At 34.6% G+C, this 18647-nt stretch overlaps 2 protein-coding genes across 7 annotated transcripts; one reads left to right on the top strand and one right to left on the bottom strand.

Annotated features, from left to right (window-relative positions):
• Positions 1-9090: 9090 nt before the first annotated feature.
• LOC145137067 (protein CHROMATIN REMODELING 24-like) lies at positions 9091-12798 on the top strand. 6 transcript variants are annotated; one of them, XM_079071212.1, is made up of 11 exons: positions 9091-9813; positions 9977-10030; positions 10108-10226; positions 10320-10416; positions 10523-10575; positions 10672-10766; positions 10857-10982; positions 11078-11137; positions 11411-11469; positions 11555-11635; positions 12594-12798. In XM_079071212.1, the coding sequence occupies exons 1-6, from the start codon at positions 9793-9795 to the stop codon at positions 10721-10723; spliced, it is 396 nt and encodes a 131-aa protein (XP_078927338.1). In that variant the 5' UTR covers positions 9091-9792; the 3' UTR covers positions 10724-10766; positions 10857-10982; positions 11078-11137; positions 11411-11469; positions 11555-11635; positions 12594-12798. The 6 variants fall into 6 exon arrangements, with proteins under 6 accessions (XP_078927338.1, XP_078927336.1, XP_078927337.1 ...); XM_079071210.1 differs by having other exon boundaries at positions 11411-11635; XM_079071211.1 differs by having other exon boundaries at positions 10672-10777; positions 11411-11635.
• A 3243-nt stretch (positions 12799-16041) lies between these two features.
• WCRKC2 (WCRKC thioredoxin 2) lies at positions 16042-17472 on the bottom strand. The gene is made up of 5 exons (XM_079072217.1): positions 16991-17472; positions 16617-16691; positions 16458-16524; positions 16284-16301; positions 16042-16209 (listed from the first exon to the last, which is right to left on the bottom strand). Exons 1-5 carry the CDS (start codon positions 17305-17307, stop codon positions 16105-16107), a joined length of 582 nt encoding a protein of 193 aa, XP_078928343.1. The 5' UTR covers positions 17308-17472; the 3' UTR covers positions 16042-16104.
• Positions 17473-18647: the final 1175 nt, after the last annotated feature.

Raw genomic sequence — 18647 nt, 5'->3', positions numbered from 1 at the left:
AAGGTAAAACCGATATTTTTATGAAAACTTAAGGACTTTTATGTCATTTTCCCTTATTTTTGCTTAACTTTTTCAGATTTTTTAAGTTTTAAGGCCTCATTTTTTTTTTGTAAAATTGAACAAGGCCTCTGAAATCTCGGAACCCTTCGTGATCAGTGGTGACCAAAGCCCAATACCACATGCATCACTAAATAAATATTCGTCTTCATAAGTCATAGATAAATGTTTAGGGTTAAGTATAATATCATTATTTATTCTTTGGTTAGTGGAAATACAAGTCAATTATCTAAATTCATGAAACTTATGTTAGTTCACACTTATTTATAATTTTTTTTGCAAATTATAAGAAATAACATTGTTCTTAATATTGTCTTCTTATTCTTTGATTATTATTGTTATCATATTCTGTATTTTAATTCCACACTTCAAAGCTTTATTATCCAAACTTAAGATCATGAACTCAAGAGTTAATCCGAGGACCAATCCTGAAACAAACACCAAACGTAGATGCAAATATCCAACAACATCAAAATTTGACCTTAATTTGCAGATTCACTTATACCACACGATCATTCTTGTAATTTACTATTTTATTGTTAGGGAGGAGGGAGTCATTCCCTCCCAACCCACTGAACCCACTGCCACATCAGCTTTTTTCTTTCATTTTTCTTCATCTTTCCCAACCCACAACATAGGAAAATTCTATATTTCTCAACCCACTCTGATAAAAAAAATACAAAACAACTAAGGTACAAGTCTTAAAACACATGATATAAGAAAAAATGAGAGAGAAAAAGTAGAGAGAGAGGATGAAGTGGGTTCGTGAAACCAAATTAAACAATCCCCTGAAGAGGGAGTGGTACCGACGGTAACTCTATTGCTATTTAAGATTTTATTTTGATTGTTTTGTACATTTTTTTTAATTGAGTGGGTTGAGAAAGATAGGATTTTCGTGTGTTGTGGGTTGGGAAGGATGAAGAAAAAGAAGAGACAAAAAGTGATGTGACAGTATGTTCGGTGGGTTGGGAGGGAATTGTTTTCACCGACCATTCTGCCCTAAACTATCTATTTGCTAAACAAGATGCAAAACCAAGATTGATACGTTGGGTCTTACTTCTACAAGAATTTGATATTGAAATAAGAGATAAAAAGGGAATGGAGAACGTGGCTGCCGATCATTTATCAAGATTAGAGAACCCGCATTTGGAAGAATTAGAGGAAAACGAGATTGGAGATGATTTTCCCGAAAAATATCTTTTGGTGATAGCAAGAGAGGTACCATGGTTTGCGGATATAGCTAATTACTTAGCAACTGAATACATTCCAAAAGACTTAACCCGACAACAAAAGAAGAAATTATTTTAAGAAATCAAGTATTACTTTTGGGACGAGCCGTACCTTTTTCGAAGCTGCGGGGACGGGATGATACGAAGATGTGTGTTCGGGAAAGAGAGTCGGGAAATCTTGGAACATTGTCATAGCGGGCCCACTGGAGGACATCATGGAGCACAATATATGGCTAAAAAGATTTTTGATATTGGTTTTTATTGGCCTACAATTTTTAAAGATGTTACTCAATATGTCAAAGAATGTGATTCATGCCAACGAACGGGGAACATAACATCCCGAAACGAGATGCTACAAGATAGTATTCAAGTTTGTGAGATATTTGATATTTGGGGGATTGACTTTATGGGACCTTTCCCAATGTCAAAATGGAATAAATATATCCTAGTGGCAGTCGACTACGTATCTAAATGGGTGGAAGCACAAGCGTTACCTACTAATGATGCTCGAGTGGTGGTGCGTTTTCTTAAAAAGTTATTTTCAAGGTTTGGAGTTCCTAAAGCTCTTATTAGTGACTGGGGCACTCACTTTGCAAATGATCAATTAGCTAAGGTGTTAAAAAGATATGGTGTACACCATAGGTTTTCGACATCCTATCATCCACAAACAAGTGGACAAGCTGAAGTGACAAATCGGGCATTAAAACGAAATTTGGAGAGATCGGTTGGAGGAAATAAAAAGGAGTGGTCGAATAAGCTTGATGATGCACTTTGGGCTTTTCGAACAGCTTTTAAAACACCTATTGGTACTACACCATATAGGTTAGTTTATGGAAAAAATTGTTACTTGCCGGTTGAAATAGAGCATAAAGCATTTTGGGCTTTAAAGATGTGTAATTTTGAGTTAGCTGAACTTCGTACCAACCGGTTAATGCAAATGAATGCTCTTGAAGAACTTAGAAATGAAGCATACACAAATTCATTGATATACAAAGAGAATACTAAGAAATGGCATGATATGAGACTAAAGGGTAATAAGGATTTTCATGAAGCACAAAAGGTGCTACTCTTCAATTCAAGGTTAAAGCTTTTCTCGGGCAAGCTAAAAACAAGGTGGGATGGGCCTTTTGTGGTTAAACAAGTTTTCATACATGGAGCTATCGAGCTTATATCGAAAGATGGAACCCCTTTCAAGGTTACTGGGCATCGGGTGAAGAAATATGAAGAAGGAATGCAAAAAGACGAAGGACTTGAAGAAGGGCTAGATTTGGAAGAAACCACTGAAACGTAGCGCGGGAAAGAGTCCAGCTAATGACTCCTCAAAAAGAAGCGCTTCCGGGAGGCAACCCGATTTTAGAGTTTGCTTTCTTTTTACCTTTCTTTTTCATTTTATTTTTCTTTTTTTTTTAGGATTTGTCTTTTTCAATCTTCTTCTTTGTTTAAAATGATTGCTTGAGGGCAAGCAAAGCTCAAGTGTGGGGTATGACGGCATAAAATTAAAGAACTCAAAAAAATTTTCAAACAGATTGAAAAACTCGCCGAGACCATTTATCTACTCGGCGAGTCCATTTGAAAAATCGCGATATTTTTGCAGATTCGCGTATCTACTCGGCGAGTAGGTACCCCTACTCGGCGAGTCCACGTTTTAACCCGAAAAAAATAATTTTTACATTCTGTAAATTAGGGTTTTAACCCTAATAGTAAAAACACATTCTCATTCATCAGCCACAGCCGCGAGCAAGTTCCCTCTCAAGCTTTCATCTCCAATTTCTTGTGATTTCTTTCAATTCCCATCAAAAGGTAACATTTTTCACTTATAATCTTGTTAAAGTTCCCATCTTTGGTAGAATTACGACCCTAATTTGTGGAAATCCCGATTTTGAACTTGACTTGGATTTCTAGGGTTTCGATTTTGGATAAATTAGGATGTTATAGTTAAAATTTCATATGAATTAATGCTTGTTAGACATCCCTGAACAAACCCCTGGACCTAATTTGGAGTTTTGATGGATGATTTGCTCAGAATCAGAACTTAGACTCGCACTGTTCATTCGCGATGAACTGTTCATGCTACTCGCCGAGTCGGTTCGTGGACTCGACGAGTCCGTGTTGCAGGAGACCAGATTTTTGATATTTAACGTTTCTGTGTGTTTGTGGTGTTGTTTTGTCTTGTGTTATGTTGCAGGAAATGTCTAGACGAGGTCAGAGTTCAAGAGGAAGCAGTCATGGGGACATCCCATGGTTAAACTTACCACAAATTACTTCAAAATCATCATTGGCCCGCGCTAAGAACAAGTTGGAAACGATGAAAAAGAAGGAGAGTTATGTACCTAATGAGATTGATTGGAGTTGGATGGGGCAAGCGGGACCAGAAGAAGAGTTAACTCCATATGTAATCAAGAATTTTGAACGAGAAGGAGTGTCTATTATTTGTGAAGGGTGGAACCGGCTCTTTCGTATCCAAGAGCTAGTATATCAAGAGCTTTGCTGGGAGTTTTTCTCTACCATAGTTTTTCGAGGGGGTGATGACATTTATAACCCCAATGCCCTCACTTTCTGCCGTGGTGGGGAGGTGCGACAATGCAGCATTGCCGAGCTATCATGGAGGATGGACATTTATGATCAATCTTTGGTCACCACTGACGAGTTTGGTACTTTTCTAGAGCACTGCCACAAAGATTTACCCGAGGGCGTAGTTGCTTCCACTTGGTGGAATACTATTGCCAACCGGGTGTATATTCCATCTTCTGCCCAGCAGGGAAGTATCCGCTCACCAATCCACCGTTTGATCCATCGTCTTATCGCATGCTCCATAAACATCTGCAAGGATGATGACAAGGTTCCAACCCTTGATGTCTTTTACTTGTGGAGTATTATTACACCGGATGTGTTTTGCAACATCCCTTACTGTTTGTCAAAATACTTGGGGGAAGGGGCGGTTAAAGACATAATCACGTCCAAAATCAACGGTGGAATGTTTGTGACCCGGTTGGCGAGGTCGTATGGTATCTTGGAAAGGGGGGACGAAAACTTTTTAACAATGGTACCCACACCACCTTTTAGCATCACACTATATAGGAGGGCAAGAATCATAGAAGACTATGGTGGGGGACACATTGGTATTCCGAATGAGGATGAGGTTTTGGTACCCGAGGAGCCGGGACAGAGGGTGAGGCCACGAAGAGAACATGTACGATAGGAACCACCGGTAATCCCGGTCGATGACGAAATCCCAATGGATTGGTACAATATGGAAATCCGTAGGTACCAAGATAACCTCGGGCGAAGCATGAACTATCAAAATGAGTCATTCGTTCACTTGTTCGATCAAATGAATCTTTCGCCAAGAGATGGACCGGGGTACCCTTATGTGCAAAGCTGGGATGAGCGGATTAGTCAACACTAAAATCAAGCCGGAGGAAGCGGAGTTGGAGGAGATGAAGATGAAGATTGATATCTTTTGATTTTTATTTGTTTGGTTTGGTTTACGACAATTTTTTTTTGTTTTTTTTTGTGATGTTTAAACTCTTAGTAGTTAGGATTAAGTAGGAATTTTTATTGTTTTCCTTTCCTATCATTTTTGTTTTGATTTTGATCTTTTCAGTTGAGGTTAAGGGATGCATGCAAGGGTCTAGAGTCAAGGCTAACCAAGTGAAAAATCGAGTCTAGGCAAGAGAGAAAACGAAGTTTTGAGTCACGTGATGAGTCCGATTGAGAGAGGAGTTATTAAGTGATTATTTACTGAAGCAAAATGAGGGAAAATATTAGTTCAATATTCCCCACATACATCAGAAATGGACCTGGGCAGAATACATTTTTTTCACTCAGCGGTCTACTCGCCGAGTGCACTTTATGGACTCGAAGAGTCCAAGTTAAAATCCACGACTTTTCTGCCAATTACACTACAACTCGGCGAGTTCCCATACTTACTCGACGAGTTGCTCATTCTTCTACTATCAAGCTGATGATTTGATGACATTTGACACGGCCATTGGTTGTATTCTTTGAGGATCATTTACCGAGCATTTTCCGAGACTTTTCCTGCATAATTGGAGCTATACCACACAAAACGAATGATACCCAAGGCATGAATGAGTTGTTCCCATGTCTAAATTCAATTGAAGATAGAGCTTCAAATGAAGAACATCAACCTCGTGACTACTATCCCAGGGGAGTTTGTTCCAATTCCCTCTTTACTTTGTCATTTTCTTTATCATGCATAATATGCAATGAGGGCATTGCATAAATTAAGTGTGAGGTAGGGGGTTGATCATATTAGTTACATTAGAATCCTAATTTAGGTATAATTTTGAAATTTTTGCATTAAAATTTCTAGGATTAATTTAGAAAATTTTGGTAAAGCAATTAGGACTCCATGTTAGTATTATGTTTGATGATTGCACGAAGACCCAAATGTTTAGTTGAGCCTATATACGTTATAATGCATTTGTGGCCTCCTTTATTCTAGTGAAATCATGGGACAAAAACACAACCTCGCTTAGTTTGAGGGATGCAATATGTTTAGCATCGTGTACCTGAATTGTATCCAGGAAAATTAATATCTTTAACCAATAAAGGTTGAAGTTGAGCGCCCCTGCTTAAGCATGTAGGTTTTGAGTGAAAAAAAAAGTGAGTTACATGTGAAAAAAAAGAGAGAGAGAATTACAAGAAAAGTTGTAAGAATTTTGGAGCAATCAAAGTGAAGATCAAAAGATCAAAGTTCCAAAGATTCAAAAAGTTGAAGATACCAAAAATCAATCAAAAAGGTGGTGAATTTAAAGAAATCAAGATCAAATTATCAAAGAAATGAAGAATTCTAAAGAGCTCCATAGTGGTATCACAAGTTGTAATTGTCTAGATTATGTATGCTTGAGTTGCTCAACCAAAAATACCTTGAAGTTAGAAAGTTTTCTGCGGATGGATTCGGAGGGATGCATAAGATGAGCATTGTTCAAAAGAAGTGGGCGAGTGTTTATGAGGATTGTTAGTATTTAGAACTGAGGGGGTCCTTAGGAAAAATTTTAGACACAAATGCATGCGTTGCGGTCTTGGCATAATGGATGAGTTGGATTGGGATTGTTTTATGTGATGCTAGTATGTTTAAAATTCAGTTTTGCTTGGGGGCAAGCAAAAGTCAAGTGTAGGGTATTTTGCTATGTGTATATTTAGCTATATATTTCGATTAGAATTTTATTACTTTTTGGCTAATTTATTGCAATTTATGGAAAAAAGGTACTTATTTATGTTTAAATTGTATTTTCAGTCCAAAAGATGTGCTCGGAAGCAAAAGGAAGCGGGAAATGCAATCGGGAACTCGGGAATTAAAGAAAGAAGAAAAAATAATCAAAATCCTGAAGGACTCGGCGAGTTGGATGTCTAGTCGACGAGTCCACACGGATGTTCGCGAAGCAAATACAAGTCCTTGCCGTACACAGATTTTTAATAGGGGACTCGGCGAGTCGGTTATCTACTCGGCGAGTAGCCCCTGTTTTCTGAAGTCTATAAATAGAAGCCAATTGTCGAGACAAAACCTCTCTCTGGAACCCTTGGGGATTAATTTGCGACAAAAGGTGCAACTGGAGCTCTGGAATTCGTGGAGAAGACCCTAACCTTCGATTTTAAGGAGATTAAAGGCAATCTAAGTTTACTCTTTACTTTATCTCTTGTTTGAACCATGTGTGAACTACTAGATCTTGTTTTTGAGTTACTTTCTGCTGTAATCATGAGCTAGACCTTATATCTTCTGTTTAGGGTAGATGAATTTATGACCATGGTTTGATTTGTGGTTGGATTAATTGAATATTGGTGAGTTTTGTTTTATTAAGCTTGTTAAAGAACCTTATGCATTAACCACAACTATTTTCTGTTAATTAACAAGTAATTAAGCTGCATGAACATCTCTTAATTGCTTATCTCATATGATTTATGTGAACACATTGTTATGTGCCTAGGAATAGCGAACGTGAAACTAGGGTTAACTAGAAAATGGGTAAATTAATGTGTGCGCTTGTATGACAAACCATCAACAGGAGGTTAATTGAATTAGTAATTGGATTAGCTAACTACAAGTCTTATTTAACCCGAATAAATAAACTAGGAAATTTATTAGTTTAATCACTTGATCACTGCTTAAATTGATCTGTTTTCTAAGGATTGGTAATAGCGAATGTGAACCTAATCACCTTAATCGGTAGCCAATAAATTAATCCATTGCACTTGCCATAAAATCAACCATAGGAGTAAATGAATCGAACCTAAACAGAAGTCTTCTTATTATTGAATTTAGTTGGTTTTTACTTGCTTTAGTTGTTAGTTACTTAATTTGCGTGTTAGTTAATTGTTTAAGTTTCTAGTCTTGCAAAACTAGAGAAAACCTTTCACTTTTATTACTTGTTTTAGATAATTCTAGTCATTAGCTTAATTGCCGTTCCCAGTGTTCGATACCCTGCTTACTAAATTATACCACCAATTGACAGGTCCACTGCCTTTGTGTGTCTAAATTATATCTTAAAAGCAGGACTAAAACTAGTGCATTTATATACACATCAGTTAAACTTCACAAAAGACTAAGGTATCCCTTCTTGTCTTCATATGGCTTCAAGAGTTTATGGTGGACTTCAAGAGAATTCCTTGAATTCGATTTATATGCTTTGACAGTTTAATATTGTGTAATTGGAAGTATTTTCGTCATAATTCCAAGTTTATCATGATTAATCATAGTGGAGTACTTTAATTGGGGTTTAAAGAGCTCAAACCCTAAAATGGTGAAATGTTAGGAAAATGGAAATTGAGCTTTTGTTTTAATGAGTTAACCCAACTAGAAGAGATATACATGAAGCGTAATTATTTTTAATAATGAATGTTCACATTTAAAATTTGGTTATTAAATGAATGATCATTTTGATAGTAAATAGTAATTAAGCTCTTAATGTGTTAAGAAATGTTCTAAAGATTTTAATATGTTATACGAGTAGGTTGTGTCTATGAATTGGGTTAAAGGCATCAAGAGAAGGTTTTGGCGAAAAGTGAAAGTTAATAGTCACTAACTTCAAAGGTGAGTACATGTGGATTTTATGAGTACATAGCAAACTAGGTTTCTACATGAAAGTATTTGTAACTATGTATTTTGACGCTTGAATGTTTATGTTCTAAATGTTTGAGATTTAAATGATATTGCTAGTAATCTTAATATGAAAGTTTTATCGTACAATATGTTTATTAGTTAAATGGAATTGCTACTAGTGTTGAAATGAAAGGCATTCCATATGTTTGATGTTGATTGCTTAATAGTTGATGTTATTATGTGTAAAAGTTATTAAGGGGCTTCTGATTTTAGATTTTTTGGAGTGTAGATGGTTGTTTTCAAGTCGAATGATGGTTTTTGCAAGTAGAAGCATTTTTTGTGTATTATTTTGAATGAAACTTTATTTTATGTATTTTGCAATAGAAAATGACATAAAAGCCCTTAAGTTTTCACAAATATATCGGTTTTACCCATTGGACGTGATTTAGATCTAGTAAGGTTGTATGTTTTGTTTAATTTGTTCATTTATACATTTTTAATCGGTTTCCAGAAAGTAAAACCCTTGAGTTTTCAAAAATATTTGGATTTATCCTTAAGTTTTCAAAAATGTTCGGATTTACTCATTATTATTATTATTATTATTATTATATTAAAGATGAGTAGAGATGAATAGTGAACATGCTGGTCTTTTGGCAAAACTGGTCCTCAAGGTTTTCATATTTAGTGGTTCAGATTTTTGGCACTAAAATTTGTTATATCGGCTATTTAGTCCCCTTTAACAGTGTAAAGATAAAGATGGGCTCCGATACGTTTCATTCCCACGTCTCCGTCTTCGTCTCATTTATTCCACCGCTTCCAGATTCTTCTTCTCAATTACGCCCGAAAAAGCTTTCACCACCACCACCGCTCACTCTATCTTTCCTCTCTATTCCACCTATCGGCTGCTTCTTCTACATGAGTTAGGTGTTGGCAGTGGAGCTTGTGACGTGTTCTCCAGCCACGATGCACCGGCTTAAAGTTCCAATAGCATTGCTCCAGATACCCACCGCCTTCCTCTTACCGTTTCATCCCAATCGTCTTTTCTCCACCGCCTGCTCACCTGATATCGATGTCTCCACCGCTAACTTCCCACATACAGTTCATTTTTTTTTTTTTTTTTTGCTTTCCCCTCTCTCAGCTTTCCACAATTTCTCCTTTCTGATCCTTGATGTACTCCCGCTCCGACCACTACCGCCGACATACAACTTCAAGCTTTTTATTTTTCGATATCCGGATCCTTCTCCAAAGTTTCCTTCGGGATCCTGACGATTCAAAGGCGGTGGTATGCATCGGTTGTATGCATCTTTAAGATAACAAAAAAATCATATCAGATCCCGCTTCGATTACCGTTGATTTTCGTCTCTCACTGCCTTCGAGCATCCACTGCCGCCTTTGTAAGCAGCGCCTTCTTGCCCTTAGCATCACCAAACACAACTTGCGTGGATGATCCGCCGTAACGAACAGGTAAATCCCACCGACCTGCCTGCATCATCTTTTCGTTTGTAGACCCCTCATACTTCAGATGGTTCGTTATGTTACTGTTCTCGATTTTTGGTGGCCATATGAACTTAATTTGTATTTAGGGTTTATGCGTTAATTTTTCTATGCCTTTTTAGTACCGGTGCAGTTCTTGAGGATCGATGGTACTACCAAAGCCAGTGACAGATTAAAGATTGTTGATGTTAGTGACTTTTTTATTTTATTTTATTCAGTTTGAAAAAAATATGACTTTTATTAATAATTTATTAATAATAACAGGATTTTCAACAGGGTATTGGAGCTCCAATATTTCTTTTAACTTCTCAAGTTGGTGGTTTGGGACTCACCTTAACAAAAGCAGATCGGGTCATAGTAGTTGATCCAGTTTGGAATCCAAGGTTGGCTTTTTTTTTATACTTAATTTGTAACAAATCTTTTTTTATTATTAAAATATAAATATAAATATTCTGAAACAAAATATTTTTTTGTAGTACTGATCGTGCATATCGAATTGGACAAAAGAAAGATAAAATTGTATACCGTTTGATGACTTGTGGTACAGTTGAGGAAAAGATATATAGAAAACAGGTTAAAAAAATGATTTTATCTTCCAGGACATCTACGTCTTTTTACACCCAATAGTTATTTTTCTCTTTTCATATTTGATTTTTTTTAATAAAAATTTATGATGCAGATGTACAAAGGGGGTTTATTCAGAAGTGCTACTGAACACAAAGAGCAAATTCGGTATTATGGAAAATGATATATATATATATATATATATATATATATATATATATATATATATATATATATATTTTTATTTGTGTTTTGTTATTTCAGGATTTTAGGGAGCTTTTCAGTATCCCAAAACAGGGTTTTGATGTTTCTTTAACTCAACAACAGTTGCATGAAGAGCATGATTGTGAACACAAAATGTTTGTACTATGTAATTCATTCAAAATAAGGTTTTTTTTTAATGTGATTTGAATTATTAAATTTCTTCAAAACAATTTCTTTTGTTATAGGGATGCATCTCTTAAAGATCACACAAAGTTTTTTGAGTCTCTTGGTATAGCTGGAATTAGTAACCACAGTTTGCTTTTCTCAAAAACTGCTCCATTCCCTGTTGTGCAAGATGAAGAACTAACAAGGTGATATATCTATCCTTTTTATCCTTCAAGGGCATTTTAGTAAATTCACATTTTTGAATTTTTGTTTAAGTTCTCTGAATTGTTTTTTGGATTAGGCAATCAACTTATGTGGGAAACTCATCTTCTTACAACTCACGTGAACCAAACATGGATGCGTATGTCTTCTTAAAATCTCAATCTTCTTTTTACCTTAAAAAAGATATATTTTTATTTTATTTATTTTATTTTATATTTCATTTATAGGGGAGCTCAATTTGCTATCAATCCAAAGGATGTTGTCATTCTATATTGTTTTCAAAAAAGTTTTTTTTTGATTTGTTGGATTAAATTTCGTTGCGGTTTTTTTTTTTTTTTTTTTTTTTTAAATTCATTTCAGTTTGTTTTTTGGGCCCATTTTATGACGTATTTGCTGTTATTGATTGTTTCAGGTTAAAAAGAACACAGAAGACCTAACACATCAACATGTAGATACTCGGTCAAAGGCCAGGTGTAAAAAGTGTCATAGTTAATGATTTTAAATTTTATATTATGAACTTTAATGGTGTTTTTTTGAATTTTGATTTGTTTTCAAGTTTGATAGTGTTGCAGCTGAGTCTAGATAGGGAATAAGAAGTGGCCATGTACCTGGGAGCAACTGCATTCCTTTTGCTCAGGTAACCATAAATTGTCTGTAAATGAGAGTATATACCTGATGTATGTGATGTTTTCTTTTTTATTTGTTAAAATTAGATTGATTATAAATGATACTTATTTTGTATTAATATTGATGATCTATTTTCCATTATGTAATTATGTTTGTAGCAAAACAGTAAAACAAAGTTGGCATGAAACCAACCTTGCTTTGGAAATTTTGGTCCATGAATCGTTAATCAAATCTACCCGCCTGTTAATAGCTTTAAATTGACCATTTTTCCAAGTGACACACTATATCTTCGGGTTTTGTCCCAAGGGCAGAATTTCTTTCGGTTTTGTCTCAAGGGCAGAATGGTCTTTTAGGGATTAAGGGACCAAAATCATTATGAAACATTAAAAAAAACGAAAAAATTACTACTATAGCTCTTTTTTTTTTTTTTTTTTTTTTTTTTTTTTTGCAAATTTCGTCTCTAAAGGTTTTCTTTTGCAATTTTGGTCTTTATTTTCTTTTGCAGTTTCCGTTCCATTTTTTGTTTTCATTTCTGGTCCTTAAAAAACTTTCTTTGCATTTTTGGTCCCAAAAAGTTTGTATTTTGAAATTCTGGTCCTCATTTGAAGTTTTTGTAAGTTCTTTTTTTTGTTATCTTCTAAGTAAAATGATGATATTACCCCTTTTTTTAATATTTGTTATTTAATTACCCTGATTTCAATAATAATAGAACTACATGATAAATAATAAAAATAATATCAAAAAGTTAAATAAAGGGTGATATAGTCATTTTGTACATGGAAGGACAAACATTCTTATGATTCTCCAAAATAAGGAGCATATGTGTTTGCATGTTTGTGTTATTATAGGCTTACTAGCCTACTACTACAATCATTTGAGGCTTTTAGGTTAGTTTGGTCAAATATGAGCTTACTTTAATTTAATTTACTAATTATATTGATGATCTTTTTTTTTTCTTTTTTTTTCAGGTTTGGATCATATAATTAGGAAACCGGTAAAATATCTTCAACACCAAGGAGTGAGTGAAAAAGTCATACCATGCTAAATAGAAAACTATGCTGTGTAAATGAGCAAAGTCAATGCATAGTAACAAAGTAGGTTTCCAAAGTCAATTTGTAACATAATATTGTTATGCAGTAAACAGTAATGTACTTTCACCTTTCATTTTTTTTCCGTTTTTTGTATTTACTTTTTATTTTTTTTTCCAAATAACTAACTTCATTACCATTAGGCTCATCACCCATTCTTACGAGTTACATACACTAAATAACAACGTAGTTTGAATTTACATCTACTTTTTCCTTTTTTTTTGCAATTTCTTTTGGATGTCTTAAATTTGGTATTTCATCGTGTTTCGGGACTTTTGTTTGAAGCTGAAAGAAACATCAATAGACAAGTATTGAATGGACTTTATACTATAAATTCTAATTATGTCAAGTGTCCAGTATTGTTTCTTTGGTTATATCAATTAGTTATGATATTATACATTAACAATATAAATGATCGATTCTGTTACAAAGAAAAGAGCTTTACCACAGAATATTCACATTTGTTTATTTATTTATGTACTTAATTACATTCTTTATTTTCAAAGTAGTTAAACAAATACAATCCAGGTAGAAAAACAAAACCAAAACAACTAAACGACAATAAGGGACCATTCTTGTCAAAAAAGATGCAGGTTCACTACTACAAAAGGTGGCCGGCTAACATTTACAAAGAACACACAACGGAAAAAGTTGTCGCATCCGACCCCGCAACGCGGGGGTTTCCCACCTAGTTATTATTATTATTATTATTAAAATAATTATAATAAATGAACAAATTAAACAAAATATCCGGTTTTACTGGACCTAAAGTACGTCCAAAGGTAAAACCGATATTTTTATGAAAACTTAAGGACTTTTATGTCATTTTCCCTTATTTTTGCTTAACTTTTTCAGATTTTTTAAGTTTTAAGGCCTCATTTTTTTTTTGTAAAATTGAACAAGGCCTCTGAAATCTCGGAACCCTTCGTGATCAGTGGTGACCAAAGCCCAATACCACATGCATCACTAAATAAATATTCGTCTTCATAAGTCATAGATAAATGTTTAGGGTTAAGTATAATATCATTATTTATTCTTTGGTTAGTGGAAATACAAGTCAATTATCTAAATTCATGAAACTTATGTTAGTTCACACTTATTTATAATTTTTTTTGCAAATTATAAGAAATAACATTGTTCTTAATATTGTCTTCTTATTCTTTGATTATTATTGTTATCATATTCTGTATTTTAATTCCACACTTCAAAGCTTTATTATCCAAACTTAAGATCATGAACTCAAGAGTTAATCCGAGGACCAATCCTGAAACAAACACCAAACGTAGATGCAAATATCCAACAACATCAAAATTTGACCTTAATTTGCAGATTCACTTATACCACACGATCATTCTTGTAATTTACTATTTTATTGTTAGGGAGGAGGGAGTCATTCCCTCCCAACCCACTGAACCCACTGCCACATCAGCTTTTTTCTTTCATTTTTCTTCATCTTTCCCAACCCACAACATAGGAAAATTCTATATTTCTCAACCCACTCTGATAAAAAAAATACAAAACAACTAAGGTACAAGTCTTAAAACACATGATATAAGAAAAAATGAGAGAGAAAAAGTAGAGAGAGAGGATGAAGTGGGTTCGTGAAACCAAATTAAACAATCCCCTGAAGAGGGAGTGGTACCGACGGTAACTCTATTGCTATTTAAGATTTTATTTTGATTGTTTTGTACATTTTTTTTAATTGAGTGGGTTGAGAAAGATAGGATTTTCGTGTGTTGTGGGTTGGGAAGGATGAAGAAAAAGAAGAGACAAAAAGTGATGTGACAGTATGTTCGGTGGGTTGGGAGGGAATGACTCAATTAAAAAAAATACGGAAATCCTATCTTTCTCAACCCACTCAACCCACTCAATTAAAAAAAATACAAAACAACTAAGGTACAAGTTTTAAAACACATGGTACAAGAGAAAATGAGAGAGAGAAAGTAGAGAGAGATGATGAAGTGGGTTAGTGGAACCAATTAAACAACCCGCTGAAGCGGGAGTGTTACCGGCGGTAACTCTATTGCTAATTAAGATTTTACCTTGATTCTTTTATATTTTTTTTAATTGAATGAGTTGAGTGGGTTCAAAAGGGAGGAATGAGTCATTCCCTCCCAACCACCGAACCCATTGCCACATCACTTTTTCTCTTTTATTTTTCTTCATCTTTCCCAACCCACAATACACGGAAACCCTATCTTTTTGAACCCACTCAACCCATTCAATTAAAAAAAATAGAAAACAATCAAAGGTAAAATCTTAATTAGCAATAGAGTTACCGGCGGTACCATTCCCGCTTCAACAGGTTTTTTAATTGGTTTCACTAACCCATTTCATCATCTCTCTCTACTTTCTCTCTCTCATTTTCTCTTGTACCATGTGTTTTAAAACTTGTACTTCAGTTGTTGTTTTTTTTAATTGAGTGGGTTGAATGAGTTGAGAAAGATATGATTTCCGTGTGTTGTGGGTTGGGAATGATGAAGAAAAAGAAGAGACAAAAATTGATGTGACAGTGGGTTCAGTGGGTTGGGAGGGAACAACTCCCTCCTACCTTATAGACCATAAGTGATATCGAGTTGTTAGTTAAGCATATGTTTGCGTGGTTTTGGAGTTGCATAATGTAGATACTTGATTTTTGAATAAAAGTAGTTTAAATAAAAAACTGGTGTATTGAAAAAATATTTCAATAATGTATGTTGTCTTTTACTTTTTCTTATGAATCTTTGGTTGTTAATTAAACATACTTTCTGTGGCTTATGAAGTGACAACATAAGACGTATATAAGATAAATGATTTTTTAAATCATGTCTACTTGTAGCACATGTTTTATGAACACAAAATGTTCCTTTTTCGATTGAAAGAACCATTTGATGAAAGTAAAATGGCCATTGTGCCTTTGTATACAAGTGATGTTGAATACAATGTATCTTTTCTGTAGTTGAATAGTTTATGTTTGTTTGGTCTATGGAGTTACATAAAGAAAACTTCCTAAACCACATGTCAAGAAAGTGCTTTAGGAAAGTGCATGTATCTTTTATTGTAAAACAAACCGTCGTAATTTAAATAAAATAACAATTTTATCCTTTCATCATTTTTTTAGAAAAGTAAACATATACTCATAAATCTAATCTTAAACTACTCTTTAAATCCATTTATGTTCCAGACAGACTCAAACCCTCAAACTTTTAGAGGGAGGTCAGCTGGTATCCTTGTATCTAGAATTGATGGTGTATACCTTGGTTGATAAAACATGATTTTTTTTTTTTTTTGACAAAAATCGCTTTTATTGATTATTCACTATGCCTATACAAATATAAAGAACCACAAATAACAAATTGTCTTCTTTCTATTCTACATGTCTACAACAATTAAAAAAAACAAGAAAAAAAAATTAGGATTCGTCCTCGCCCTCTATCATATCACGAACCTCACTAACAACCAAATACGCTTTGTGACCTCCAATCACCTCTCCATGTTTCTTGCTATCCTTCCAAAGCTGTAAATATCATACCAAAAATCTATTAACTTTACACAAATTTTATAAATTTAATACCAAATTATTCTATGTACCTGTATTGTTGGCATTTTCTACATATTTTGAGGAGCCCCATCATGAAATCAAACAAGTCAGGTGTCAGGTTTATTATGGTTTATTATTTCTAATGATAAGGGTATTTACGTCTTTTTATATCCCGTTCCATATTTTTAAGTGAGACTAAAAGATGGTAATTTTATTAGACTTACCATGACTCCAGCACGAACCACAAGCTTATAAGGGACATTGTTGACATCAATACAGTAAAATTTTACTCTGTTTTTTTTCACAAAAAGACATAAATATCAGAAATATGAGGCCAAAATTTCAGAGAAAGAAATACTTGAGTAAAAAGGTGTGTACTTTACCTTGGGTGATAATCAGCTGCTAGTTTTTCCAATTTTGGTTTCAAGTATATGCATTTTCTACACCATTTTGCCATCCTACAAATCATTCAACTTAAAGCTTCTTCAACAATCAATATGGTTAATGAACAGAAATCTTTGGAAATACAATGAAATGGTTCCAGAGATTAAGAAGGGTTGATGAAATTGGATTTGTAATGATCATTGATGGTGGAAGTAACTTTATCAAACTTGAATTCATTTGGGTAGTTCGAAACAGAAAACAAATGTTGGCATTTTATTTGGTACAGATTGTCAGAATCATAAAGAAAAAAATAGTTCATGCAATTACAGGAACAGTGAAGAGAAATAAACTCGATTCAAAGCAATAAACATACCATAAAATCACGACAGATTCTTCGAGCTGTTCAGCCTCAGCAATCATGCGATCGAATTGGGTTTCATTTAAGATAGGTTTCAGCTCGATTGAAACAGGGGAAGAAGTATCAAGGCCTTGAATCGATCCTTGTTGACTCGAATTAGTTATCGCTTTCACACGTCCTCCATCTACATTACCTTGTCTCTTCAAACTATCACATAAATCTGAAACGAATCTCGATCCGCAACTTGAAAATACAACACGAGTAGATGGAAGATATGGTGATTTTAGTGATTGAAGAGGTGAAATTGCTACTAATCGTGCAGCGTCGGACATGGATGCGATTATAGATCCCAAATTTTATGCGGAAGAGAAACCAGTTTGGGAGGGAGGGGCGGCTTGGAGTTATTGTTGACGGAGTTGTGGAGGAAGACGGTGTAGAATAGTGGACCTGCGGCGCAATTTAGTATTTGTTTATATTGGTGGGTACCCGCTTCCGGGGTTGGTAGTTCCAAATAAAACCTAACGAATAAAACTAGGTGACACAAATGTATATTTCAAAAAAAAAAATTAATAATTAAAATAAAATTATGTTTGTCTTTTCAACAAATAGTAAAAAATCAGCTAAATCATCAAAATTGATACAAATTTTCTGGTAAAAAAATTATTAAATAAAATAAAATTATGTTTGTCTTTTCAACAAATAGTAAAAATTTAGCTAAATCATCAAAATTGATATAAATTTTTTGGTAAATTATATACCGTCCCTTAAATCCATAAAAGGTGCAAGTTACGTCCCTTGCAGACATAAAATGATTATCTTGCATTTTTTTTTTTCTTTCTTCATTTATATTTCAAATGTTTAGAACTTATCTATTATTTTTTATTAATTATAATTTTCAGAAAAGAAAACATCCCCTTAAATTGGTTCCAAGTTCCAACCCCTTTGGCCATAAACCACCTTCAACTACAGTTACTTCCGGCCGCCAACCACCTGCCACCTTCGGCCACCATCTATTGCCACCGGAAACCACCGTTTCTATCCATCTCTTTCTCTCTCATACACATCTCTCTCTCTATCTCTATCTATCTATCTATCTCTCTCTCTCTCCCCTTTAAAGTCGGGTACCTTCACATATCACCGCCAACACCTCTTGAACCACCACCAGTTGACTACGTTGAATCGTCAACCCTCAGATCGGAAGATTGGAACCCTAAGATGATGAAGGCAACGACGTTTGAAACCATGAGACGATGACCTCCGTTGAAAACCTTTGTCTCCCGATTTGTGAGTCCAACGAATAGGTGGTGACGATGACAAATGTTTTCAGTCAAACAGGTGTAGATCTGAGATAATGTAGATCTAATGTAACACCCGTTTAAGATATGTATTTTACTTTGAATTTTGAGGATTTTTGGTGTCCACGGTGTGACATTCTTTAGGAAATGCATGTTTTCATTAAAGGTGCCACGACGTGGCAACATGATTGCCACGACGTGGTGATGGCTGACGAGAAATAGAAAATTTATGGGCTGAAGGACCTATTTTAAGGAAGTGGTGGCTAGGGTTTCCCTCACCCTCAACCTCCATCACCTCCTATAGTGTTCTTGAGCAACCCTATCCCCCTTGCAAGTTTAAAGCTCATTTTGGTGTCTTTGGTGCACTTTGCAGGAAG

Source organism: Lactuca virosa, chromosome 9, assembly GCF_052849685.1.
Source record: "Lactuca virosa cultivar CGN04683 chromosome 9, Lactuca_virosa_CGN04683_v6, whole genome shotgun sequence".
In the NCBI taxonomy this organism is placed as follows: Eukaryota; Viridiplantae; Streptophyta; class Magnoliopsida; order Asterales; family Asteraceae; genus Lactuca; species Lactuca virosa.
The sequence above is the reverse complement of the archived record's forward strand: the minus strand, read 5'-3'. Positions and strand labels throughout refer to the sequence as shown.